This window comes from Taudactylus pleione, unplaced genomic scaffold (assembly GCF_031769625.1).
Source record: "Taudactylus pleione unplaced genomic scaffold, aTauple2 ptg000685l, whole genome shotgun sequence".
NCBI classification, from domain to species: Eukaryota; Metazoa; Chordata; class Amphibia; order Anura; family Myobatrachidae; genus Taudactylus; species Taudactylus pleione.
The window spans coordinates 5,605,409-5,633,202 of NW_028285087.1; the positions used below are offsets into that span (position 1 = coordinate 5,605,409).

The following is a 27,794-nucleotide window of genomic DNA, read 5'->3' on the forward strand; positions in this document are numbered from 1 at the left end:
ATGTCCTCTTCTCAGATCTTTAAGGCAGTAAAATAGCGGTCGAAGCACCTGCGTTTTTTGCCGCCAATCCCCGTTACGCTCCCTGACTGTCAATTACGCTGCGAGTGAAAAGTCACTGCAAGCAGCTATGGTAATGTACCTTGACGTTGGCAGAGTGCGACTTAGACGCATGCGTAGTTTACTCATAATCGCTCAAGTCCATAAATATCAGCATCGTGTACGTCTCTGAAGAAGGCCTCGAGAGCAGCGCCCATTTAACGACTACAGGTCTTCTGTAATTAGGTGCTGCATTAACTGCATCGTTCCAGTACTGGAGAAGTTTAAAGCAGGATTTGCTGTTTGCCCTTAACTCTCGCTTCCCACCCAGCAGAGTTAGTAACAGGGCGTTAGCAGTGGTTTAGTTACCACTACATAAAATAGCTGGCTTAACAGCTACCTATTGTCTTTGAGGACTCAGGGCCTGATTCAGAGCCGGACGCTATTTACACTTGCTCAGTCAGAAAAAGGGGCCGGCTATTTAAATTGAGCGCTCGCTCTTTCCGGTCTGTTGACGCCTCTATGACTGAGCGAGCGAACGAAAAATGCGCACGCTATTTTGTAAAGACGCCCCCTGGCCGCTCGCATCCTACGTCATCTCCGCTATTTATTTGATTAATCGAGTACATCGAAAGGCATCTGAACTGCTCGCAGTACTTGTGGTTGGATTTTCCTACCGCAATCATGCGAGCAGTTCAGGCTAAGAGACAACCAAGTGACGTGGCCGATGACGCTGCTTTGTTAATTATGCACACCCTTAAAACGCCCGTTTTGACCGTTTGGCACGCCTGTGTTCGGATCTCCACTCCCCGTTTTCAAGCACCTTCCCCTGTTACCACCCACAAACGCCTCATCCTGTCACTCAAATTAGCAGTCCCTCGCTATTTGGCGAGCGCTCGATTTCCGATCGCACGGACTGGTTGGCGCATGCGCATTACGACCCATACGCATGCGCAGTTGTGCGAACATCGTTTGTGGCGAACGAGCGGCCGCTTACGAGCGGCTCTGAATCAGGCCCTCACTTCTGTCTTTGAGTAGCCTGGGCATGTACCCGTCAATTTAAACATGTCATGGCAGTTGGCTGACCAAAGAAAGCACACAATCTACAACCCACCAATCAGTATGATAAACCCGCATGGATATTAGATAAGAAAAGGAAGAAAGAAGAAATGACAAATGAAAGAGAACACATAGAAATGTAAAACATACATACAACCCAATTTCCCCCATCTCACCAGTATGGGAAGCCCAGTCAGTGCATCATACAGCAACACAATGCCCCCAACCAGTCCGGTGACCTGCGCTGCTGTCCTTGGTGACTCTGAACCATCCAGTGACGAGCGTCTCTTTCCCTGAGCATCTTGTACCACGATGGCCGGAACTTCCAGCATCCCCTCCGCCCCACCTTCTCCTGCCCCACCTCTCTGCCCCGCTGCAGGGCAGCAGCAAGCATGGTACAAAGTCACCCCCAAGCACCCAAGACCAGTGCCCACCCCTCCCAACAAGAGTAACTGGAAGCACAGCCCAAATCCCAAGCCAATCCGACTAGCCAGGAAATGGCAGCCCCGTGTGTAGAATCTGCGGGCGTTGTCATGCCACCCAATGGATGGCAAAGTGGATAGCACAAAGGAAGCTGCCCATATTCCCAGTGCTCCTTGGAGTGCCTGTCTTCGGGCACCGCCCAACCTGTAGCTGACAGGCCAGCGCACCATCCACATCCGATGGTAAGAGAGACAGGCCACAGTCAGGCACGTGGACAGTGCTAGTGTGTAATATGTGGACACAAACACCTTGCACAAACCCTCATTCCATTCATAACCAGGTGAATGTCTCCGTCTCAGCTGCACCACAGAAAACAGTGACAGGGGCACAGCGGCCATGAGTAAGTGTGTTCCTGCCAGCAAGCAGAGGAGCAGTTCTAGAGGACGAGGGCGCTGCCCACTCCCACCTCGGCTGGCTAGACTTAGAATGCTCCAGCCATTGGCAAGTAGCGAGAGGGCACCACATGCCAACCAAGACACAGAGTTGTTCTGATATAGCTCATCAGCTTCATCCTGATCAGAGGCCCGTGGCATTTTCTGTGCAACGGTTCTGCTTCTGTGGGTCACTTCTTCACTTTCACCGTCCTTTGCTGTTACTTGTGAGAGTTTTATTCACTTTGCTGATTATGTTACACCTAAACCCCAATCCACCCCTGTACTCTCACCTCACTCTCAGTCACTACCACCCCTGTACTCTCACCTTACTCGCTGTCACTACCACCCCTGTACTCTCACCTCACTCGCTGTCACTTCCACCCCTGTACTCTCACCTCACTCGCTGTCACTACCACCCCTGTACTCTCACCTCACTCGCTGTCACTACCGCCCCTGTACTCTCACCTCACTCGCTATCACTACCGCCCCTGTACTCCTGCACTCTTGTGTCTTCAAATACTATGAGCCTCCTCACACTATCCCCAATCAGTCTTGACTCACACTCCCCTCCTATCCCTGTTAGCAAATATATTCGCTCTGCTGAATTCTACCCCCATTCTTTCTACTGTCTCTTTTCACAGCCTTAGTCCCTTTTCACAGACTCAGCCATTTGTATCCTCCACACCAACTATCTCACCCACCTTTTCATTCTGCACTCTCGGACTCTTAACCTCCAAAGCCGACTTTTACGTCCAACTCAGTTCACCCCCTAAACTAACTCTGCTCCCCAATCTCTTGTCTAACTGACTGTATGTCACCTGACACGCTGACCTTTCACCTGACTCCTCTTCTTCCCTCTCTCTGACCTGTTATCGGAGGCCTCCTCTAGCACCCGCAGCTGGCTCTTCCGGACACGCTCTTGGTGGAGTCTTGTCTGCCAACACTCTGCCCCTAATTGACTTTGCTCCCCTCAAAATCCCATTGACCTCAACTCTCTCGCAGTCCCCTTATCTCTCGGACACTGTCTACCCTTTTCCGGCCTCAGTCTCCTCACACACACCTTCTCTTTCCTTTCACTTTCTCCCACCATCCACCCTGACTGTCTCTTCTCACTGTACCAGTCCCTCTCTATCCCTCACAGTCCTTTCAGGCTCTAAAGTAATTTAAATGTGACTCTCATCCATCACTAGGTAGCAGGTGGCAAAGGTGGCTGGGTCCTATGTTCCAGCACTTCAATTTGTTCTAATCACTTTTGACCTTGTCTTTCTTTTGCACCTGTCGGGTGTCTCTTTCTCCTAACCTACACTTGCCATGTCTCAAGACACCACCACTCCATACTGTGTCTGCACCGTCTCTCCTGGCAAGGTGTCTGTTTGCAGCTGTCTGATCCCTGTGGGTAGTCCGCATGCAACCTCTGGTTCTGTGTGTGCTGTCTCTAGCACTCTGCGTGTGTCTCGTTTTTCCCCACTGATCCCGAGTGTTGTCCTGGGATTTGCACAGAGACTTGTGATAATTGCAGTCAATCTCGGTTAGAGTGCTCATGCCACTTCTGCTGCCTGACGCACGACCTCCGAGGAATGTCTCCTGAGGAAAGACAAAGGCGAATGTTACTTTTGTGCCTGTCTGTGTCACACGCGTTATAGCTGTCAGTAACGATGGGATAGTGGGAAGGAGATAAAACTGATGGGAATTGGAAATAGACAGAGCCAGGTTCTACCTGATCTAAAGACAAGAACCTGGAAAAATGACCTAGATGCAGCTCTCAGACTCTCATGGAACAAGCAGCTGGGAGGGCATGCAGGAACTTGTAGTTCAACAATAACAGGGTATAGTTGCCCAGGTCGGATCATGCCATTCGTCGGTCTTTCTATATGCAGTCGATAAGGAGCCCACTTGTGTGGCATCCCTCCTGATGAGCGCTCTTAGGGGTCAATCCTATTAGGTGCGAAAGGGGCGAGTAGTCGTTGCAGTGGCACCACAACTCGCGGCCCTACTTCACTCCGGATTCGCGGAAGTGAAGTGAATCAGGTTGCTTATTACTGTCATAATGGGTCACATAGGTTAATTACTGATAATATTATTAACTTTTTTTTTTATGTAATATAATCTTGGGTGCAGCAGACTGCTGTGTCATTTTCCAGGAAATCTCTTGAAGAGAAAAAGTTTAAAATTAACCTGATGCCCACGACCCCTTTTCTGTTTCTGTGCAAAACCTATTTAAAAATGATTTAATAAAAACTATTGATGATAAAAAAATAAACCTGTCCTACAGTTTTGAAATTCTAATATTACTATTATTGTTGTTGATTTGTGATAGTCTGATAATAATATGTATTATTGTTATTCATTACAATAATAATATATTAAGAGTGTAGCCTACGTAAAAGTCAGAACCGGTATGATTTACCGCCCGACACCAGCATCCCGGCAGCAGTGGAAATCCCGATCGTCCTCAGGTATTAGTTAACCTAATTCTACCCCCTAACCCTCCCTTAGGGGTGCCTAACCCTAACCTCCCCCCCAAGTGCCTAACCCTATTCCCCCTCCAAGTGCCTAAACGTAAACCCCCTTCCCCGCCGCCTAAACCTAAGTCCCCGGGGGGATGCCTAACCCTAACCTCCCCCCGGGGGTCCCTAACCCTACCCTCCCCTTCCCCTAGCCTAACCCTAACCTCCCGGGGGGTGCCTAACCCTAAGTCCCTCCTGGGAGCCCTAAATCTAACCCTCCCCCCCCACGCGGCTGTCCGTGCTCGGCGCCTGACGTCCCTTCGATCGGGATCCCGGGCGTCGGTCTCCCGGCGTATGTCTAATGACAGGCGTCGGCATATCGACCCTTGCCAGGATATGAGAATCGGGAAGCCGACTGTCAGGATTAGGTCCGCCGGCTTCCCGACTGCATACCGTAAAAGTCTAATATGAATGTACAGCATAGTTACTAACAAGCATATTGTACCGTTATTGAGAAAACTAAGCTGTAATATTGTGCTGCGCCCCCCCTTATCTCTTTCTCTCTCCCTGCAGCCAATTTATTAAATACAGTTATTAAGAGGTAACAATAAATTTTGTCAATGTGGCAGCTGAACGGGATGCGGTCAATATCCCGACGTGCAGGATGACGGCGCTTACAATGCCAATGCCGGAATCCCGACACCTGTCAGAATCCCGACATCCCGACCACTGGCATACGACGGTAAGTACTGGAGTTAGGGTGAGGGTTAGGGATGGGGTTATGGTTAGGCACTAGGGGGAGGGTTAGAATTAGGCACTGGGGGGAGGGTTAGGTTTAGTGTGTGTGGGAGGTTAGGTTTAGGCAGCAGGGGTGGAGATTAGGTTTAGGAAGTGGGGAGGGGTAACGAGAGGGGGAGGGTCAGGATACTGACCAACAAGTGTAGGTATCCTAATGGTGCGTTCACACTGGGCGATAAAGTGGACGACTGAACGATAACGATATCGTTATCGTTCAGTCATCCACTTTATCGTCCATTTTTAACCCCAGAAAGATGAACGATGACGACGATGCTCGTTCCCGCGGGTCGTTCGTCATCATCGTTCATCGGGCTGACATGCAGGCCAACCTGACGTCAGGTTGCTGCATGTCAGGGAATGGGGGAGAGAGCCCGGCGCTGCACGATATCGTTCAGCGGCTGTGCTCAATGTCATGAACGACATTGAGCACAGCCTGCCGGGGACAACACTACACGATATCGCTCAGGGAGCATATCGTGTAGTGTGTACCCACCATAACCCTGTCGTGATGCCAGCATCGAGATTCTGACCGCTGGGATCCCGAGGGCCAGCATCCAGTACCCAATCCAGTTCAATAGCTCTCAATAAGGATTCCATTTAGTTTTTGAGCTGGTTCTTTTTTTATCTCTATCCCTGCCAAGGCAGCCAGGCAACAAATCAATCAGTTGATAGAACAATAAAATAATCAATAAATAGGTGAAGATCTCCTCTAAGTACTGCAGCCTCCTAAGATGATTAGTGTATTTTGGATCTGTAAACCTGTCCCTTGTCCATTTGGCTCAGTCCTTGCTGATAACACGGGGTAAGAATTGCTGAGCCGTGGTTTTCCCTGTTACATTTAGTTGAAAAAGCTCCTGGCGATAATCACTGTACAACCTGTACACAACGATCAATCATCAAATATTCATAGCGTGCCTAAAAAATGTCACGAGGTGTTTAATATTATTTCCTAACTGTAAGTACTGCATTATGAAGATGTGGCCGCTAATATAAGTCACCGTTAGAACTTAATGCACCTGCTTGGTTTTTTTTTTATCCAGTCCTTTGGGTGCATGAGTCTGGAGACGTTCTCAGCTCTACCACCTTGGCACATGCTCGCCGAAGCAACGTGGGCTCTACCACTGCCCGGGGCGCGGGAGCGGCAGAGAAGTCAGCGAGATCATTGGAAACTGTCACTAGACTAAACTGCTGCAAATTGTTGCAAACATTACAGAATTTGCTGGATTTTCGCATTTTAAATTGATTAAAATAATAAATTCAGCTAATTTCCTCACAGTGAACCACGTGTGACCACATTGGAGCTCACAGGGCTGTAATGGAGACCTTTAGCACATGTTTAAACTGTTTTGAAATTATAATATTGTGGTTCAATCCTGACATACTCCAGCAATAATATTGTGATCTATCCTGACATTCTCCAGTATAATATTCTGTATCTATCCTGACATACTCCAGCAGTAATATTGTGGTTCTATCCTGACATACTCCAGCAGTAATATTGTGATCTATCCTGACATTCTCCTGTAGTAATATTCTGTATCTATCCTGACATACTCCAGCAGTAATATTGTGGTTCTATCATGACATTCTCCACTAGTATTGTGGACCTATACTGACATTCTCCAGTAATAATATTATGGATCTATCATGACATACTCCTGTAGTAATATTCTGTATCTATCCTGACATACTCCAGCAGTAATATTGTGGTTCTATCCTGACATACTCCAGCAGTAATATTGTGATTTATCCTGACATTCCCCAGTAGTAATATTCTGTATCTATCCTGACATTCTCCTGTAGTAATATTCTGTATCTATCCTGACATTCTCCTGTAGTAATATTCTGTATCTATCCTGACATTCTCCTGTAGTTATATTCTGTATCTATCCTGACATTCTCCTGTAGTTATATTCTGTATCTATCTTGACATTCCCCAGTAGTAATATTCTATATCTATCCTGACATTCTCCTGTAGTTATATTCTGTATCTATCCTGACATTCTCCTGTGGTTATATTCTGTATCTATCCTGACATTCCCCAGTAGTAATATTCTGTATCTATCCTGACATTCTCCTGTAGTAATATTCTGTATCAATCCTGACATTCTCCTGTAGTAATATTCTGTATCTATCCTGACATTCCCCAGTAGTAATATTCTGTATCTATCCTGACATTCCCCAGTAGTAATATTCTGTATCTATCCTGACATTCTCCTGTAGTTATATTCTGTATTTATCCTGACATTCTCCTGTAGTAATATTCTGTATCTATCCTGACATTCCCCAGTAGTAATATTCTGTATCTATCCTGACATTCCCCAGTAGTAATATTCTGTATCTATCCTGACATTCCCCAGTAGTAATATTGTGATTTATCCTGACATTATCCTGTAGTAATATTCTGTATCTATCCTGACATTATCCTGTAGTAATATTCTGTATCTATCCTGACATTCTCCTGTAGTAATATTCTGTATCTATCCTGACATTCTCCTGTAGTTATATTCTGTATCCATCCTGATATTCCCCAGTAGTAATATTCTGTATCCATCCTGATATTCCCCAGTAGTAATATTCTGTATCTATCCTGACATTCCCCAGTAGTAGTATTCTGTATCTATCCTGACATTCCCCAGTAGTAATATTCTGTATCCATCCTGATATTCCCCAGTAGTAATATTCTGTATCTATCCTGACATTCCCCAGTAGTAATATTCTGTATCCATCCTGACATTCTCCTGTAGTAATATTCTGTATCTATCCTGACATTCCCCAGTAGTAATATTCTGTATCTATCCTGACATTCCCCAGTAGTAATATTCTGTATCTATCCTGACATTCTCCTGTAGTAATATTCTGTATCTATCCTGACATTCCCCAGTAGTAATATTCTGTATCCATCCTGACATTCCCCAGTAGTAATATTCTGTATCTATCCTGACATTCCCCAGTAGTAATATTCTGTATCCATCCTGACATTCCCCAGTAGTAATATTCTGTATCTATCCTGACATTCTCCTGTAGTTATATTCTGTATTTATCCTGACATTCTCCTGTAGTAATATTCTGTATCTATCCTGACATTCCCCAGTAGTAATATTCTGTATCTATCCTGACATTCCCCAGTAGTAATATTCTGTATCTATCCTGACATTCCCCAGTAGTAATATTGTGATTTATCCTGACATTATCCTGTAGTAATATTCTGTATCTATCCTGACATTATCCTGTAGTAATATTCTGTATCTATCCTGACATTCTCCTGTAGTAATATTCTGTATCTATCCTGACATTCTCCTGTAGTTATATTCTGTATCCATCCTGATATTCCCCAGTAGTAATATTCTGTATCCATCCTGATATTCCCCAGTAGTAATATTCTGTATCTATCCTGACATTCCCCAGTAGTAGTATTCTGTATCTATCCTGACATTCCCCAGTAGTAATATTCTGTATCCATCCTGATATTCCCCAGTAGTAATATTCTGTATCTATCCTGACATTCTCCTGTAGTTATATTCTGTATCCATCCTGATATTCCCCAGTAGTAATATTCTGTATCCATCCTGATATTCCCCAGTAGTAATATTCTGTATCTATCCTGACATTCTCCAGTAGTAGTATTCTGTATCTATCCTGACATTCCCCAGTAGTAATATTCTGTATCCATCCTGATATTCCCCAGTAGTAATATTCTGTATCTATCCTGACATTCCCCAGTAGTAATATTCTGTATCCATCCTGACATTCTCCTGTAGTAATATTCTGTATCTATCCTGACATTCCCCAGTAGTAATATTCTGTATCTATCCTGACATTCCCCAGTAGTAATATTCTGTATCTATCCTGACATTCTCCTGTAGTAATATTCTGTATCTATCCTGACATTCCCCAGTAGTAATATTCTGTATCCATCCTGACATTCCCCAGTAGTAATATTCTGTATCTATCCTGACATTCCCCAGTAGTAATATTCTGTATCCATCCTGACATTCCCCAGTAGTAATATTCTGTATCTATCCTGACATTCTCCTGTAGTAATATTCTGTATCCATCCTGACATTCCCCAGTAGTAATATTCTGTATCTATACTGACATTCTCCTGTAGTAATATTCTGTATCCATCCTGACATTCCCCAGTAGTAACATTGTGCAGTGCACATAGGCACATGAGTGTGGGGTCCTCATCAGCTTCTTGACTCATTTGCCCACCCTTGCACCCATAGGGTGGGCCCTTGTGCCACCTCAGATGTGCATTTAGAGGATTTCCAGCTGCCCAGGACCAGCCAGTTTAATGCATTCTGATGAGGATCTCGTGATATGTACTTACATTTTTTTTATATTTTCACGTGAATTTAATAACAAATCTCTTGCCAGGAGACGCTATCACGCTGTTTCCTGGTTGGCACACTGCACATGTACGGCCGCCGGTCGACACATGCATCACTCTGGGGCGCTGGAAAGGGAGCCGGGGGCTTTCTCTCGCTCCGTAAAAAAGCCAATAGGCTACTACTATATCTGGAGATGGCGTTATCCTATCGGGTCCAAGCTCCAAAATGCTTTACTTTTCAAAGCTTGGTAAATCAGACAGTTTCAAAGGATTCCTCCTATATCTGCTGAGGTCCCTATATGGTAAATTCGTGGGATACTTAATATTTGCAGGTAACATATGAAAACGGCTGTTTTCAGTGGATTTGCCTGCAAATATTATTTGATAAATACAGTCCCAATAATGTAATGTTAGGGGAAGGGCAGGTCTCTTAGTGTGATGTTAGGGGGAGGCCCTACCCCAACATTACACTAAGATACCTGCCCTCCCCCTAACATCACACTAAGAGACCTGCCCTCCCCCTAACATTAGACTAAGAGACCTGCCCTCCCCCTAACATCACACTAAGAGACCTGCCCTCCCCCTAACATCACACTAAGATACCTACCCTCACCCTAACATCACACTAAGATACCTGCCCTCCCCCTAACATCACACTAAGAGACCTGCCCTACCCCAACATTACACTAAGATACCTGCCCTCCCCCTAACATCACACTAAGATACCTGCCCTCCCCCTAACATTACACTAAGAGACCTGCCCTCCCCCTAACATCACACTAATAGACCTGCCCTCCCCCTGACATTACACTAAGAGACCTGCCCTCCCCCTGACATTACACTAAGAGACCTGCCCTCCCCCTGACATTACACTAAGATACCTGCCCTCCCCCTAACATCACACTAAGAGACCTGCCCTCCCCCTAACATCACACTAAGAGCCCTGCCCTCCTCCTGACATTACACTAAGAGACCTGCCCTCTCCCTAACATCCTGCCCTCCCCCTAACATCACACTAAGAGACCTGCCCTCCCCTAACATCACACTAAGAGACCTGCCCTCCCCCTAACATCACACTAAGAGACCTGCCCTCCCCCTAACATCACACTAAGAGACCTGCCCTCCCCCTAACATTACACTAAGAGACCTGCCCTCCCCCTAACATCACACTAGGAGACCTGCCCTCCCCCTGACATTACACTAAGAGACCTGCCCTCCCCCTAACATCACACTAAGAGACCTGCCCTCCCCCTAACATTACACTAAGAGACCTGCCCTCCCCCTAACATCACACTAAGAGACCTGCCCTCCCACTAACATTACGAGACCTGCCCTCCCCCTAACATCACACTAAGAGACCTGCCCTCCTCCTAACATTACACTAAGAGACCTGCCCTCCCCATAACATCACACTAAGAGACCTGCCCTCCCCCTAACATTACACTAAGATACCTGCCCTCCCCCTAACATCACACTAAGAGCCCTGCCCTCCCCCTGACATTACACTAAGAGACCTGCCCTCTCCCTAACATCCTGCCCTCCCCCTAACATCACACTAGGAGACCTGCCCTCCCCCTGACATTACACTAAGAGACCTGCCCTCCCCCTGACATCTCACTAGGAGACCTGCCCTCCCCCTGACATCACACTAAGAGACCTGCACTCCCCCTGACATTACACTAAGATACTGACCTCCCCCTGACATTACACTAAGAGACCTGCCCTACCCCCAACATTACACTAAGATACCTGCCCTCCCCCTAACATTACACTAAGAGACCTGCCCTCCCCCTAACATTACACTAAACATCACACTAAGAGACCTGCCCTCCCCCTAACATTACACTAAGAGGCCTGCCCTCCCCCTAACATTACACTAAACATCACACTAAGAGACCTGCCCTCCCCCTAACATCACACTAAGAGACCTGCCCTCCCCCTAACATTACACTAAGAGACCTGCCCTCCCCCTAACATCACACTAAGATACCTGCCCTCCCCCTAACATTACACTAAGAGACCTGCCCTCCCCCTAACGTCACACTAAGAGACCTGCCCTCCCCCTAACATCACACTAAGAGACCTGCCCTCCCTCTAACGTCACACTAAGAGACCTGCCCTCCCCCTAACATTACACTAAGAGACCTGCCCTCCCCCTAACATCACACTAAGACCTGCCCTCCCCCTAACATCACACTAAGAGACCTGCCCTCCCCCTAACATCACACTAAGAGACCTGCCCTCCCCCTAACATCACACTAAGAGACCTGCCCTCCCCCTAACATCACACTAAGAGACCTGCCCTCCCCCTAACATCACACTAAGAGACCTGCCCTCCCCCTAACATTACACTAAGAGACCTGCCCTCCCCCTAACATTACACTAAGAGACCTGCCCTCCCCCTAACATTACACTAAGAGACCTGCCCTCCTCCTAATATTACACTAAGAGACCTGCCCTCCCCCTAACATCACACTAAGAGACCTGCCCTCCCCCTAACATCACACTAAGAGACCTGCCCTCCCCCTAACATCACACTAAGAGACCTGCCCTCCCCCTAACATTACACTAAGAGACGTGCCCTCCCCCTAACATTACACTAAGAGACGTGCCCTCCCCCTAACATTACACTAAGAGACCTGCCCTCCCTCTAACATCACACTAAGAGACCTGCCCTCCCCCTGACATTACACTAAGAGACCTGCCCTCCCCCTAACATTACACTAAGAGACCTGCCCTCCCCCTAACATTACACTAAGAGACCTGCCCTCCCCCTGACATTACACTAAGATACCTGCGCTCCCCCTAACATCACACTGAGACCTGCCCTCCCCCTAACATCACACTAGGAGACCTGCCCTCCCCCTGACATTACACTAAGATACCTGCCCTCCCCCTGACATTACACTAAGAGACCTGCCCTCCCCCTGACATTACACTAAGAGACCTGCCCTCCCCCTGACATTACACTAAGAGCCCTGCCCTCCCCCTGAAATTACACTAAGAGACCTGCCCTCCCCCTGACATTACACTAAGAGACCTGCACTCCCCCTGACATTACACTAAGATACTGACCTCCCCCTGACATTACACTAAGAGACCTGCCCTACCCCTAACATTACACTAAGATACCTGCCCTCCCCCTAACATTACACTAAGAGACCTGCCCTCCCCCTAACATTACACTAAACATCACACTAAGAGACCTGCCCTCCCCCTAACATTACACTAAGAGACCTGCCCTCCCCCTAACATTACACTAAACATCACACTAAGAGACCTGCCCTCCCCCTAACATCACACTAAGAGACCTGCCCTCCCCCTAACAAGAAGTAGATAGAAAGTAGAAGTAGATAGAAGTAGATGAAAGTAGAGTAAGGAGAAGCACAAGAGGGTAGAGGGTAGGATGGCTTACTTATTACCCATGGGTACTGTTGATTTAATATTGTTTGTTTTTTTGCTCAGTGGTGTAATGTGAGGCTATGCATTGTAGTAACTGACTGTGCTATTAGCTATTAATATGGGGCCTCTTTTGACGAAATATGGATATGCAGTTTACTAATATTATTTGGGGTTGATGACGGCTAAATATTGATCCTGCATAGCCTCCATTGCGCCCTCTGGGGGCTGCAGGAATATGACAACCGTAATTAAAAGGCAGATAATCAATCTGCACCTTCAGTTTACTAGATAGGGAGAAAGAAAAAATCACTGGAGGAAAGTGGTTTTTATACTAAATAGAGCCCTAAGACATAATCAAAGCTGCAATAACAGGTGGGAAAGAGCAGCACTGCACTGATATTGATGGGATATTCCCAATTGGAGTAGTTTGTCCGGCATTAAAGGACTTTTGTCTAGAATCGGTGACAGTTGGAAGATGTACTAAGCCTTGGATTGAGATAAAGTGAACGGAGATAAAGTACCAGCCAATCAGCTCCTAATTGCCATGACACAGGCTATGTTTGAAAAATGACAGGAGCTGCTTGGTTGGTACTTTATCTCAGTCAACTTAATCTCTCTCCAAGGCGTAGAGCATAGACCAAACTTGCCTACCCTCTCGGAATGGCCGGGAGGCTTCCAAAATTCGTTTTGCGCTCCCAGGCCACACGGAAAGGTGGATAAGTCTCACGGGGACTGGGACCACCGAGGCCACGGCAGCCCACTTCCCCAGTGAAGTGGACGGCAGAGGCAGCCGATGACACAATTCACACAATGCCGGTAATCTCGGCATTGCATAGCAGGGGCGGGGCTATGATGATGCAATCGCGTTGTCACGCCCCAGACCCGGCCTCCTCACCCGAGCCCCACTACCCCGCAGTGCTGATCTGGCTGCCCTCTCCCGGAGGAGGCAGCCAATAGGTTGGCCAGTATGGCATAGACCCCTATGTCAGGTACATAGAAAGGATGTTGTTAGGGACGTCTCAATGTAACATCTCTATGCGTAGTGATGCCCACACTCCCTTCTCATGTGTGCACCCTCTGACTCGATTCTTCATTCAAAAACAGTGGCGGCAGTTTATATGGGTGTGTGTGTATATGGGGGAAGGGAGATCTTGCACACAGGTTCACTAGTAATTCAAACTCCCCTTAATGAAACCCAGTGAAGTGATCAGGCCTCTGCTGCTGCTACAGTAACAACATGGAAGTGTGTGACTGATTATACCAATGCACAGCAGCCGTGTACTGACCATGGCCAGTAGACGGAGCATCAGTAAGTTGGAGTAAATGAGAATTTGTCTGCTTCCTGAACATGGAGATCCTTACAAATGTTTTCTTTGGGGCCCAGAAATGTCTGCTCCTGACGTTCTCGGGTAGTTTTGTTATCATGGATTTATCCTGACATTCTCTGCAGTGTTTTCATGGATCTACACTGTCTGGAAACTGATCAAAGACAACTCACGAAAGTCCAGGGGGCTGATCCTGCATAAGTCCTGGCTGATTTTGCGTCACACTTGTCACCACTGTCAAGTTCCTCTCCTGTAGAGGACGGGCCTGGTCAGTGGGCTGAAGGACAATTACCGGCTTTTTGTAGCTCGGAGCAGGACTGCGATGATTCAATTCATAGCAAATCGCGTCATCAAGCTCCACTGCCCCGCCCACTGCGATGTGTGAGAATAAAATAAACAGGTGTTTCAGGGGGGGGGGGGGGGGAGCCTGCAAATATTGATGATAATTAGGCCCCTTTGTCTGAATAGCAGCAGATATTGTAAACAGATCATCCATATTCTTTATCTCATCCTGTCACTACTACAATCACAGCACTGCATGTAAGAATCCACAATTAAATGTTCCCCAAAACTAACATAGAGCTCACACTTCAGTTTGTTGTTTTACGACAGAGGGGTATACTGTATTTACTAAAGTGCGTGTTTATAGAAGTGGAGATGTTACCCATGGCAACCAATCGGATTCTACTTCTCATTTATCTAGTACCTTCTAGAACAGGGATGGGGAACCTCAGGCCTGGGGGCCGTATAGGGCCCTCGGAGTCATTTGGTCTGGCCCTCTGAGCATTTTTCTGCTAGCCTCATCTGGCTAGCAGGGTGCCCAGAATGGCACACAGCAGCCAGAATCTATGCAGCAGTGCCACCTATAGCGTCCTTAGGAGGCTTCGGACAGTCACACCGCTGCCCTTACAGCTCCCCGGAGCATCCTCAGGATGCACCGGGCATTGCTGTAATCACCAGCGATTGTGGTCCTGCCACTTATGACATCATATGGAAAGGGGGCATGGTCTGCACCAGGCCCGCGAATAATGTTATATATATATCAAAATGGCCCTTGGCAGAAAAAAGGTTCCCCACCCCTGTTCTAGAAGTTAATAGCTAAAATCTGTTTGGTTGCTATGGGCAACACCTTAGAAATATACCCCAGAGTGTCTTATAGTATATTATCTTTAGCAATCAGGTAGCAATAACTTGTCTCGGTCATGGGAGTTCTGGAAGGCCAGACACTGCGTGTTCTACACATAAGATGGAACCGTTGGGCTGCATAAAGTGATAGTATGGTGGTTTCATAATGTGGGATTAGGATACACAGATGTTGGGTACTGTAGTGTGACAGCTGGTTTATATACAGTAATGTGGGGGTGACAGCAGGAGAGTGACAGATTACTGAGCCACAAAAATTGTAATCAAGGTCTGTCTTAAGTCAACTTGCAAACACGAGAGTTTGGAGTATCAGAGTTTGGAGACTCATCTGGACTTATCATATATTTTCTTTTTTCTCCATATCTAAATATTCCAGGAATGTATGGTCTATGCCATTTGAAAGACTACAGTAAAATATGACCGGATACAGCAGGGAAACCTTTGCCTCAGTCCTCCTAATATGCCCCCTAATTATCGGTAACCTCCAGCGATTGGTTAAAGAATGACCCGATGACTTCCTTGTATCATTCTATGAGAAGTTACTCTACCCTAAGGATGGCCATCTGTATGGTTACCATCGATGGCAAAATAACAAGTGGCCATTAATGGTTACCAACTATGCAATGGATGACCATCCATGGTTTCACCAACCGATGGTCAACCCTGTTCTATGACTGAATGGCCCATGGCCCAATCAGAACTGGGGGGCTTGGCTTGAGGGTGGCTTTTCCCCCCGGTTATGCTTTTCCATCGATGGAGGGAAACCATCTGGTTCTTCCCCATCGATGGGGAAAACATTAGACATCGGCCATAAACCATCAATTATTATAAATTATTATAAATCATCGATGGTCGATGGCCATCCCTACTCTAACCTTCTCTCACTGTCGTGTAGCGTGGTAATGTTACAAAGGGGTGATGGTATGTTAGGATAATATTAGTTACTAATACAGTACTAGGTAATGTGGTAGTGGGGTGATGTTATGTTAGGGTGATACTAGTTATATTTGGGAAAAGTGAAAGTGGGGTGATGGTATGTTACTAGTTACTAAGGGGCCTATTCATCATCGATAAATGGCTCGGTAACCATCCGGAAACGCTAGTTTCCACATATTTTAGTTACCAGGCTATTCATCATCAGGGGTCCCTAATGGACCACCTAATATTCAGCAAACTCCGAAAACAGAAAGTTTTTGGAGTTTGCTTCCGAGAACAAGCGCCATCTTCAGACAATATAAGTAAAGGAAGGAAAAGCACATGAGGGACGAGGGCCCTGCTCGTTAGAGCTTACATTCTAAAGGGGAAGGGCAGACAGACAGGGGTGACACAGATGGGGTAGACAGTGAGCATGGGACAGAGGGTTAGGATGACAGATGAATTGATTTCTATTTTACATTATGTGTGGAAGTCATTTGGATTAAGATTTACACCACTGACATTCTACTTTACGTGACAGTATTTGTAGGTGTCTGGGGAAAGCCACGGTTGTGATTTCAGTTTACGTGAAGTTTGATGGGTAGCTGAAGCCACTTCATCAAGGGCTATTTAAAGAGTTTGGTTAAGTTGTGATCCAGAAGTCTCAGGTAAATGTAGAAATTGGTGAAAGTAGCCACAGCTGCCCCTATACTGAATATAAAGGAATGGTGTAATACTGTGTGTGAGACAGGGTTTTAAGAGAGGAGGTGGCCCGTGTGCACTCCCCATGCGGGGCCCCCTTCTCTCTCCCTGGAGCATTCGTAAACTCCGGGCACTAGAGGGTGCCCAGAGTGTACCGCGCATGCACAGAATGCCGGAAAAATGGCAGCAGCGGCCATTTTCCAGCTTTCTGTGCATGTTCAGTAGACTCCGGGCACACTCTAGTGCCCGGAGTCTACTGCGCATGCGCAGAACACCGGAAAATGGCCGCGATGGCCGTTTTTCCGGTGTTCTGGGCAGCAGTGATACCCGACGTGGGACCTCGGACAGGTTAAGTTTAAAAAAAATATGGGTGCAGTGTGTGCGGTGCGGGGCCCCCTGGACCCGGGGGCCCATGTGCCCCGCACACACTGCACCCATTATAGATACGCCACTGGTGTGAGAGACAGGCTGGCAGCCAATCAGAAGGCAGGAGCTGGACTGTTGCTGTCCCCACAGATCTTACTGAACGGTGCTTACATGTCACCATACAAATTTCAGCTTCACCCTCCCCCGGCTGCAGCAGCAGAAACAATTTGGCCCAGGAACGCTATTGCTGATTCTGTCATAGTTATTGAGAGGCTTAGGAACAGTGGTCCAGCTAGGTCATGTTGAAATATAGCACTGGGTATGCTAGTAACTTATATTTGGTAAAGTAACAGTGGAGTGATGGCATGGTGACACTGGTCACAGGGAGATACAGTATTGTGGTGAAATTAGTTATTTACAGAGATGGTTGGAGTTACATGATGTGTTTAGTGCTGGTTAATATAGAGCAGTGATGTCATAATGGAATATATTAGGAGGAGCACAGTGCGCAATGATTAGTATTGCTACCTCATAGCATGGAGGTCATGAGATTGATTCCAACCAGTGCCCTATCTGGATACAGTTTGTATGTTCTCTCCATGTTTTTGTGGTGTTTCCTCAACGTACTGTACTTGGGTTTCCTCGTACAATTCAAAAACATACTGGTAGGTTGCTTGGCTTCTGACGAAATATTTGTAATAAGTGTGTGCTATTTAAATAACTGTTATAATACATGGGGTGACAGTGCTCCCCTATAACCAAAAGGCGAGGGTAGTGTGACATTGGCTACATTGGGTGGTTATTTGTTACATTAAGTGAGGTTGACAATGATTACATATGGCGATGACAGGGTGACAATGGGGTTAGTTAGGGTGATTGTATGGTAAGAATGATTATACACTGTAGGCCTATTGTCGGGTGACTGTGGTTACTTAAGGTGGTAGTACTGTAGGATGACAATGGGGTTACTTAGGACAATTGTAGGGTGATTAGTTACATAGAGTTATGGTAGGGTAAGAATGGTTACATACAGGGGAACTAGGCGCTGGGTGGATCTGGAGGGAGAATTGGGAGGAGTGGATTCTATGTCTAACCAACCGTGGCTTCCCCGCAAACATAGATCCCCATCTGTGCTATCAGTGCCTTCGGTAGCTCTTACCTTGTCTGTTTGGGACTCCCTTGCAACAAAGTTTAAACTATATACCTATCCCTCCCCCCAAACACCCCTGTGGCAACATCCCTCATTTCCTCCGTTCCAATCTCGTCATATGGCGTCTATCTGGACTGCAGCTGGCATCACTCGCTTTCGGCATGTATCTGGCAGTCTTGCTTGTCAGTGCTTTTCGGAAATCCAGGAAAGGCACTCCTTACCCCCCTCTTGTTTCTTTCAATACCTTCAATTCCGTAGTTTTGCAGACTCATTTTTGTCTTCCTCTGCTCCTCCCGGTGCCCCCACCACTATGGAATGCCTGTGTATCTACCTTCTTTTGGATAGAGGCACCATATCCCACCTGTATAACTCTATTCTGACCCCAGAACACCCCCCCTGGCTTCCCATGAACGATCTTGGGAGAGGACACTTGGGAGGCAATCCGATCTAATGTTTCAAAGTGTTCCATTAGTGTCTCCATCAAAGAGACCTAATATAAGGTGTACTCTCGCTGGTATTTGGTTCCAGACTACTTACACCGAATGTTTCCCAATGTCTCCCAGATGTGCTGGCATCAATGCGGCCAGATTGGCACCTTTTTCCATGTTTGATGGGCCTGCCCAATGATCTGGTTATATCGCTCATATCCCTAATCCTGCCGTCGCTCCCTACCCTCTCTCCAGCCTCGCTGCTCTTGTGTGCCCCAGTCGGGAAGCAATCGGGAAGCCGACTGCCTATATACAAGGGTTAAATGCCAGGCGTGTAGATGTAGACGCCCGCATTTCCCCGACACCAGGAGACCGGCGCCCGGCATCACGATCATAGTGATGCCGGGCGCCGCGAGCGGACAGCCGCAGGGGGGGAGGGTTAGGTTTAGGGCTCCCGGGGGGGGGGACTTAGGGTTAGGCACCCCCCCGGGAGGGTTAGGGTTAGGCTAGGGGGAGGGAGGGTTAGGGTTAGGCACCCCCGGGGGGGACTTAGGGTTAGGCACGCCCCCGGGGGACTTAGGTTTAGGCAGCGGGGAAGGGGGTGGTTAGGGTTAGGCACTTAGAGGGGGGGTTAGGCACTTGGGGGGGAAGTTAGGGTTAGGCACCCTTAAGGAGGGTTAGGGTTAGGGGGGTTAGGTTAGGTTAGTGGATACTTACCTATCCACGATCGGGATTTCCAGCGCTGTCGGGCTTCCGCTGCATCGCACTCTGCTCCTGTCGGGCTGCTGCTGACGGTATTTCATACCCATTCCCCCCAGTCTGCCAGTCATCTAAGCAGGTCAACAAATTGATCCTACATATTTCTTGTGCAGCTAAACACCAAATTGCTAGGGCCTGGAAACAGACCTCTCCGCCTTCTTGACAGGAATTATTAAACAGGATTTGGTATATTTCCAAACTGGAATATATAACTAGTCTTCAGTATAGCACAGTGGACGGGTTTCATGATGGTTGGACACCTTGGTCTCTCTTTCAAAATGTTCCTCTACCTGGTCTGGCATAGTGACTGGCTTCACCTCCCCCCTTTTTTAATTTATTTATTTATTTTCTTCTCTCTTCTCTGTATTCTTTTCTTCCCTCATATATATATTAGGCTGCCCACGCCTACCTCACTTCCAACCTCTTTCTCTCCCCCCCTCTACTCTACTCAATTTTCCTGGCTCGTATATCTGTCCATTTCCCTTTTTATTATTATTTTTATTATCTGTGTTTGTGTATATCTATTTATATGCATATTTATTTCCAGTGTTTTATATATGACTAATTTGTTATTTACATACAATTTTTTTTTTCTTTTTATTATATTATATTGTTTGTTTTATTGGCTGTTTTGTTGTTTCTGTTCTCATTAGTCCTATTTCTGTGGACATTTGTATTTCTAATTGTATAAATTCCAATTTCAAATAAAATTTTGAGGCACAAAATGGTTTCATACTGTATGTTAGTAGGGTGACAGTGGTTACAGTAGGCAGTAGCAAGATGACAATGGGGTTACTTAGGACGATTGTAGGGTGATTGGTTACACAGAGTTATGGTAGGGTAAGAATGATTATACACTGTAGGCCTGTTGTCGGGTGACTGTGATTACTTAACGTGGTAGTACTGTAGGATGAAAATGGGGTTACCTAGGGCGATTATAGGGTGATTAGTTACATAGAGTTTTGATAGGGTAAGAATGTTAACATACTATATGGTAGTAGGATGACAATGGGGTTACTTAGGGTGATTGTAGGGTGATTGGGTACATAGAGTTATGGTAGGGTAAGAATGGTTACATACTGTATGGTAGTAGGATGACAGTGGTTACATAAGGTGGTAGTAGGATGACAATTGGGTTACTTAGGATGATGGAAGGGTCATTGGTTACATAGAGTTATGGTAGGGTAAGAATGGTTACATACAGTATGTTAGTAGGATGACAGTGGTTACATAAGGTGGTAGTACTGTAGAATGACAATGGGGTTACGTAGGGTGATTGGTTACATAGAGTAATGGTAGGGTAAGAATGGTAACATAATGTATGGTAGTAGGATGACTGGTTACATAAAGTGGTAGTATGATGACAATGGGGTTAATTAGGGTAATTGTAGGGTGATTGGGTACATAGAGTTATGGTAGGGTAAGAATGGTTACATACTGTATGGTAGTAGGATGACTGGTTACATAAGGTGGTAGTAGGATGACAATGGGGTTACTTAGGGCGATGGTAGGCTGATTGGTTACATAGAGAAATGGTAGGGTAAGAATGGTTACTTACTGTATGTTAGTAGGATGACAGTGGTTACATAAGGTGGTAGTAGTGTAGAATGACAATGGGGTTACTTAGGGTGATTGGATACATAGAGTTATGGTAAGGTAAGAATGGTTACATACTGTATGGTAGTAGGGTGACAGTGGTTACATAAGCTGGTAGTAGGATGACAATGGGGTTACTTAGGGCGATTATAGGCTGACTGATTACATAGTTATAGTAGGGTAAGAATGGTTACATACTGTATGTTAGTAGGATGACAGTGGTTACATAAGGTGGTAGTAGGATGACAATGGGGTTACTTAGGGTGATGGTAGGCTGATTGGTTACATAGAGTTATGGTAGGGTAAGAATGGTTACATACTGTATGTTAGTAGGATGACAGTGGTTACATAAGGTGGTAGTACTGTAGAATGACAATGGGGTTACTTAGGGTGATTGTAGGGTGATTGGTTACATAGAGTAATGGTAGGGTAAGAATGGTTACATACTGTATGGTAGTAGGATGACAATGGGGTTACTTAGGGTGATGGTATGGTGATTGGTTGAATAGAGTTATGGTAGGGTAAGAATGGTTACATACTGTATGGTAGTAGAATGACTGGTTACAGTAGGTGGTAGTAGGATGACAATGGGGTTACTTAGGGTGATTGTAGGGTGATTGGTTACATAGAGTTATGGTAGGGTAAGAATGGTTACCTACTGTATGTTAGTAGGATGACAGTGGTTACATAAGGTGGTAGTAGTGTAGAATGACAATGGGGTTACTTAGGGTGATTGGTTACATAGAGTTATGGTAAGGTAAGAATGGTTACATACTGTATGGTAGTAGGGTGACAGTGGTTACATAAGCTGGTAGTAGGATGACAATGGGGTTACTTAGGGCGATTATAGGCTGATTGATTACATAGAGTTATAGTAGGGTAAGAATGGTTACATACTGTATGTTAGTAGGATGACAGTGGTTACATAAGGTTGTAGTAGGATGACAATGGGGTTACTTAGGGTGACGGTAGGCTGATTGGTTACATAGAGTTATGGCAGGGTAAGAATAGTTACATACTGTATGTTAGTAGGAAGAAAGTGGTTACATAAGGTGGTAGTACTGTAGAATGACAATGGGGTTACTTAGGGTGATTGTAGGGTGATTGGTTACATAGAGTAATGGTAGGGTAAGAATGGTTATATACTGTATGGTAGTAGGATGACAATGGGGTTACTTAGGGTGATGGTAGGGTGATTGGTTGCATAGAGTTATGGTAGGGTAAGAATGGTTACATACTGTATGGTAGTAGAATGATTGGTTACAGTAGGTGGTAGTAGGATGGCAATGGGGTTACTTAGGGTGATTGTAGGGTGATTGGTTACATAGAGTAATGGTAGGGTAAGAATGGTTATATACTGTATGGTAGTAGGATGACAATGGGGTTACTTAGGGTGATTGTAGGGTGATTGGTTACATAGAGTAATGGTAGGGTAAGAATGGTTACATACTGTATGGTAGCAGAATGACAATGGGGTTACTTAGGGTGATTGGTTACATAGAGTTATGGTAGGGTAAAAATTGTTACATACTGTATGTTAGTAGGATGACTGGCTACAATAGGTGGTAGTTGGATGACAATGGGATTACTTAGGACGATGGTAGGCTGATTGGTTACCTAGAGTTATGGTAGGGTAAGAATGGTTACATACTGTATGTTAGTAGGATGACAGTGGTTACATAATGTGGTAGTACTGTTGAATGACAATGGGGTTACTTAGGGTGATTGTAGCGTGATTGGTTACATAGAGTTATGGTAAGGTAAGAATGGTTACATACTGTATGGTAGTAGGGTGACAGTGGTTACATAAGCTGGTAGTAGGATGACAATGGGGTTACTTAGGGTGATGGTAGGCTGATTGGTTACATAGAGTTATGGTAGGATACGAATGGGTACATACTGTATGTTAGTAGGATGACAGTGGTTACATAAGGTGGTAGTACTGTAGAATGACAATGGGGTTACTTATGGTGATTGTAGGGTGATTGGTTACATAGAGTAATGGTAGGGTAAGAATGGTTATATACTGTATGGTAGTAGGATGACTGGTTACATAAAGTGGTAGTCTGATGACAATGGGATTAATTAGGGTAATTGTAGGGTGATTGGGTACATACAGTTATGGTAGGGTAAGAATGGTTATATACTGTATGGTAGTAGGATGACAATGGGGTTACTTAGGGTGATTGTAGGGTGATTCGTTACATAGAGTAATGGTAGGGTAAGAATGATTACATACTGTATGGTAGTAGGATGACAATGGGGTATTTAGTGTGATTGTAGGGTGATTGGTTACATAGAGTAATGGTAGGGTAAGAATGGTTACATACTGTATGGTAGCAGAATGACAATGGGGTTACTTGGGGTGATTGGTTACATAGAGTTATGGTAGGGTAAAAATTGTTACATACTGTATGTTAGTAGGATGACTGGTTACAATAGGTGGTAGTGGGATGACAATGGGATTACTTAGGACAATGGTAGGCTGATTGGTTACATAGAGTTATGGTAGGTAAAGAATGGTTACATACTGTATGTTAGTAGGATGACAGTGGTTACATAATGTGGAAGTACTGTAGAATGACAATGGGGTTACTTAGGGTGATTGTAGGGTGATTGGGTACATAGAGTTATGGTAGGGTAAGAATGGTTACATACTGTATGGTAGTAGGATGACAGTGGTTATATAAGGTGGTAGTAGGATGACAATTGTGTTACTTAGGATGATGGAAGGGTCATTGATTACATAGAGTTATGGTAGGGTAAGAATGGTTACATATTGTATGGTAGTAGGATGACAGTGGTTACATAAGGTGGTAGTAGGATGACAATGGGCTCACTTAGGGAGGTTGTAGGGTGATTGGTTACATAGAGTTATGGTAGGGTAAGAATGATTACATACTGTATGGTAGTAGGATGACTGGTTACATAAGGTGGTAGTAGGATGACAATGGGTTTACTTAGGGCGATGGTAGGCTGATTGGTTACATAGAGTTATGGTAGGGTAAGAATGGTTACATACAGTATGTTAGTAGGATGACAGTGGTTACATAAGGTGGTAGTATTGTAGAATGACAATGGGGTTACTTAGGGTGGTTGTAGGGTGATTGGTTACATAGAGTAATGGTAGGGTAAGAATGGTTACATACTGTATGGTAGTAGGATGACTGGTTACATAAAGTGGTAGTCTGATGACAATGGGGTTAATTAGGGTAATTGTAGGGTGATTGGGTACATAGAGTTATGGTAGGGTAAGAATGGTTACATACTGTATGTTAGTAGGATAACTGGTTACATAAGGTGGTAGTAGGATGACAATGGGGTTACTTAGGGCGATGGTAGGCTGACTGGTTACATAGAGTTATGGTAGGGTAAGAATGGTTACATACTGTATGTTAGTAGGATGAGAGTGGTTACATAAGGTGGTAGTAGGATGACAATGGGGTTACTTAGGATGATTGTAGGGTGATTGGCTACATAGAGTTATGGTAGGGTAAGAATGGTTACCTACTGTATGTTAGTAGGATGACAGTGGTTACATAAGGTGGTACTAGTGTAGAATGACAATGGGGTTACTTATGGTGATTGGTTACATAGAGTTATGGTAAGGTAAGAATGGTTACATACTGTATGCTAGTAGGATGACAGTGGTTACATAAGGTGGTAGTAGGATGACAATGGGGTTACTTAGGGCGATTATAGGCTGATTGATTACATAGAGTTATAGTAGGGTAAGAATGGTTACATACTGTATGTTAGTAGGATGACAGTGGTTATATAAGGTGGTAGTACTGTAGAATGTCAATGGGGTTACTTAGGGTGATTGGTTACACAGAGTAATGGTAGGGTAAGAATGGTTATATACTGTATGGTATTAGGATAAAATGGGGTTACTTAGCGTGATTGTAGGGTGATTGGTTACATAGAGTAATGGTACGGTAAGAATGGTTACATACTGTATGGTAGTAGAATGACAATGGGGAAACGTAGGGTGATGGTAGGGTGATTGGTTGCATAGAGTTATGGTAGGGTGAGAATGGTTACATACTGTATGGTAGTAGGATGACAATGGGGTTACTTAGGGTGATTGTAGGGTGATTGGTTACATAGAGTAATGGTAGGGTAAGAATGGTTATATACTGTATGGTAGTAGGATGACAATGGGGTTACTTAGGGTGATTGTAAGGTGATTGGTTACATAGAGTAATGGCAGGGTAAGAATGGTTACATACTGTATGGTGGTAGAATGACAATGGGGTTAGTTAGGGTGATTGTAGGGTGATTGGTTACATAGAGTTATGGTAGGGTAAGAATTGTTACATACTGTATGTTAGTAGGATGACTGGTTACAATAGGTGGTAGTAGTAGGATGACAATGGGATTACTTAGGACGATAGTAGGCTGAATGGTTACATAGAGTTATGGTAGGGTAAGAATGGTTACATACTGTATGGTAGTAGGATGACAGTGGTTACATAAGGTGGTAGCAGGATGACAATTGGGTTACTTAGGGTGATTGTATGGTGATTGGTTACATAGAGTTATGGTAGGGTAAGAATGGTTACATACTGTATGGTAGTAGGATGACAGTGGTTACATAAGGTGGTAGCAGGATGACAATTGGGTCACTTAGGGTGATTGTATGGTGATTGGTTACATAGAGTTATGGTAGGGTAAGAGAGGTTACTTACTGTATGTTAGTAGGATGACAGTGGTTACATAAGGTGGTAGTAGTGTAGAATGACAATGGGGTTACTTAGTTTGATTGGATACATAGAGTTATGGTAAGGTAAGAATGGTTACATACTATATGGTAGTAGGATGACAGTGGTTACAGTATGTGGTAGCAGGATGACAATGGGGTTACTTAGGGCCATTGTATGGTGATTGGTTACATAGAGTTATGGTAGGGTAAGAATGGTTACATACTGTATGGTAGTAGAATGACTGGTTACATAAAGTAGTAGTATGATGACAATGGGGTTAATTAGGGTAATTGTAGGGTGATTGGGTACATAGAGTTATGGTAGGGTAAGAATGGTTACATACTGTATGTTAGTAGGATGACTGGTTACATAATGTGGTAGTAGGATGACAATGGGGTTACTTAGGGCGATGGTAGGCTGACTGGTTACATAGAGTTATGGTAGGGTAAGAATGGTTACATACTGTATGGTAGTAGTATGACTGTGGTTATATAAGGTGGTAGTAGGATGACAATGGGGTTACTTAGGGTGATGGTAGGGTGATTGGTTGCATAGAGTTATGGTAGGGTAAGAATGGTTACATACTGTATGGTAGTATGATGACTGTGGTTACATAAGGTGGTAATACTGTAGAATGACAATGGGGTTACTTAGGGTGATTGTAGGGTGATTGGTTACATAGAGTAATGGTAGGGTAAGAATGGTTACATACTGTATGGTAGTAGGATGACAATGGGGTTACTTAGGGTGATGGTAGGGTGATTGGTTGCATAGAGTTATGGTAGGGTAAGAATGGTTACATACTGTATGGTAGTAGAATGACTGGTTACAGTAGGTGGTAGTAGGATGACAATGGGGTTACTTAGGGTGATTGTAGGGTGATTGGTTACATAGAGGTATGGTAGGGTAAGTATGGTTACCTACTGTATGTTAGTAGGATGACAGTGGTTACATAAGGTGGTAGTAGTGTAGAATGACAATGGGGTTGCTTAGGGTGATTGGTTACATAGAGTTATGGTAAGGTAAGAATGGTTACATACTGTATGGTAGTAGGGTGACAGTGGTTACATAAGCTGGTAGTAGGATGACAATGGGGTTACTTAGGGCGATTATAGGCTGACTGATTACATAGTTATAGTAGGGTAAGAATGGTTACATACTGTATGTTAGTAGGATGACAGTGGTTACATAAGGTGGTAGTAGGATGACAATGGGGTTACTTAGGGTGATGGTAGGCTGATTGGTTACATAGAGTTATGGTAGGGTAAGAATGGTTACATACTGTATGGTAGTAGGATGACAATGGGGTTACTTAGGGTGATGGTATGGTGATTGGTTGCATAGAGTTATGGTAGGGTAAGAATGGTTACATACTGTATGGTAGTAGAATGACTGGTTACAGTAGGTGGTAGTAGGATGACAATGGGGTTACTTAGGGTGATTGTAGGGTGATTGGTTACATAGAGTTATGGTAGGGTAAGAATGGTTACCTACTGTATGTTAGTAGGATGACAGTGGTTACATAAGGTGGTAGTAGTGTAGAATGACAATGGGTTACTTAGGGTGATTGGTTACATAGAGTTATGGTAAGGTAAGAATGGTTACATACTGTATGTTAGTAGGATGACAGTGGTTACATAAGGTTGTAGTAGGATGACAATGGGGTTACTTAGGGTGACGGTAGGCTGATTGGTTACATAGAGTTATGGCAGGGTAAGAATAGTTACATACTGTATGTTAGTAGGATGAAAGTGGTTACATAAGGTGGTAGT

At 44.9% G+C, this 27,794-nt stretch overlaps 1 protein-coding gene across 1 annotated transcript in view; it reads right to left on the reverse strand.

Annotated features, from left to right (window-relative positions):
• GPR162 (G protein-coupled receptor 162) overlaps window positions 1–27,794 on the reverse strand; it is an 87,956-nt gene that overhangs the window by 44,420 nt on the left and 15,742 nt on the right. Inside the window, exon 2 of the mRNA XM_088456058.1 lies at window positions 1,272–3,536. Coding sequence (XP_088312184.1) covers window positions 1,272–2,111 — 840 coding nt within the window. The 5' untranslated portion in view covers window positions 2,112–3,536. The remainder of the gene's footprint in view (window positions 1–1,271; window positions 3,537–27,794) is intronic.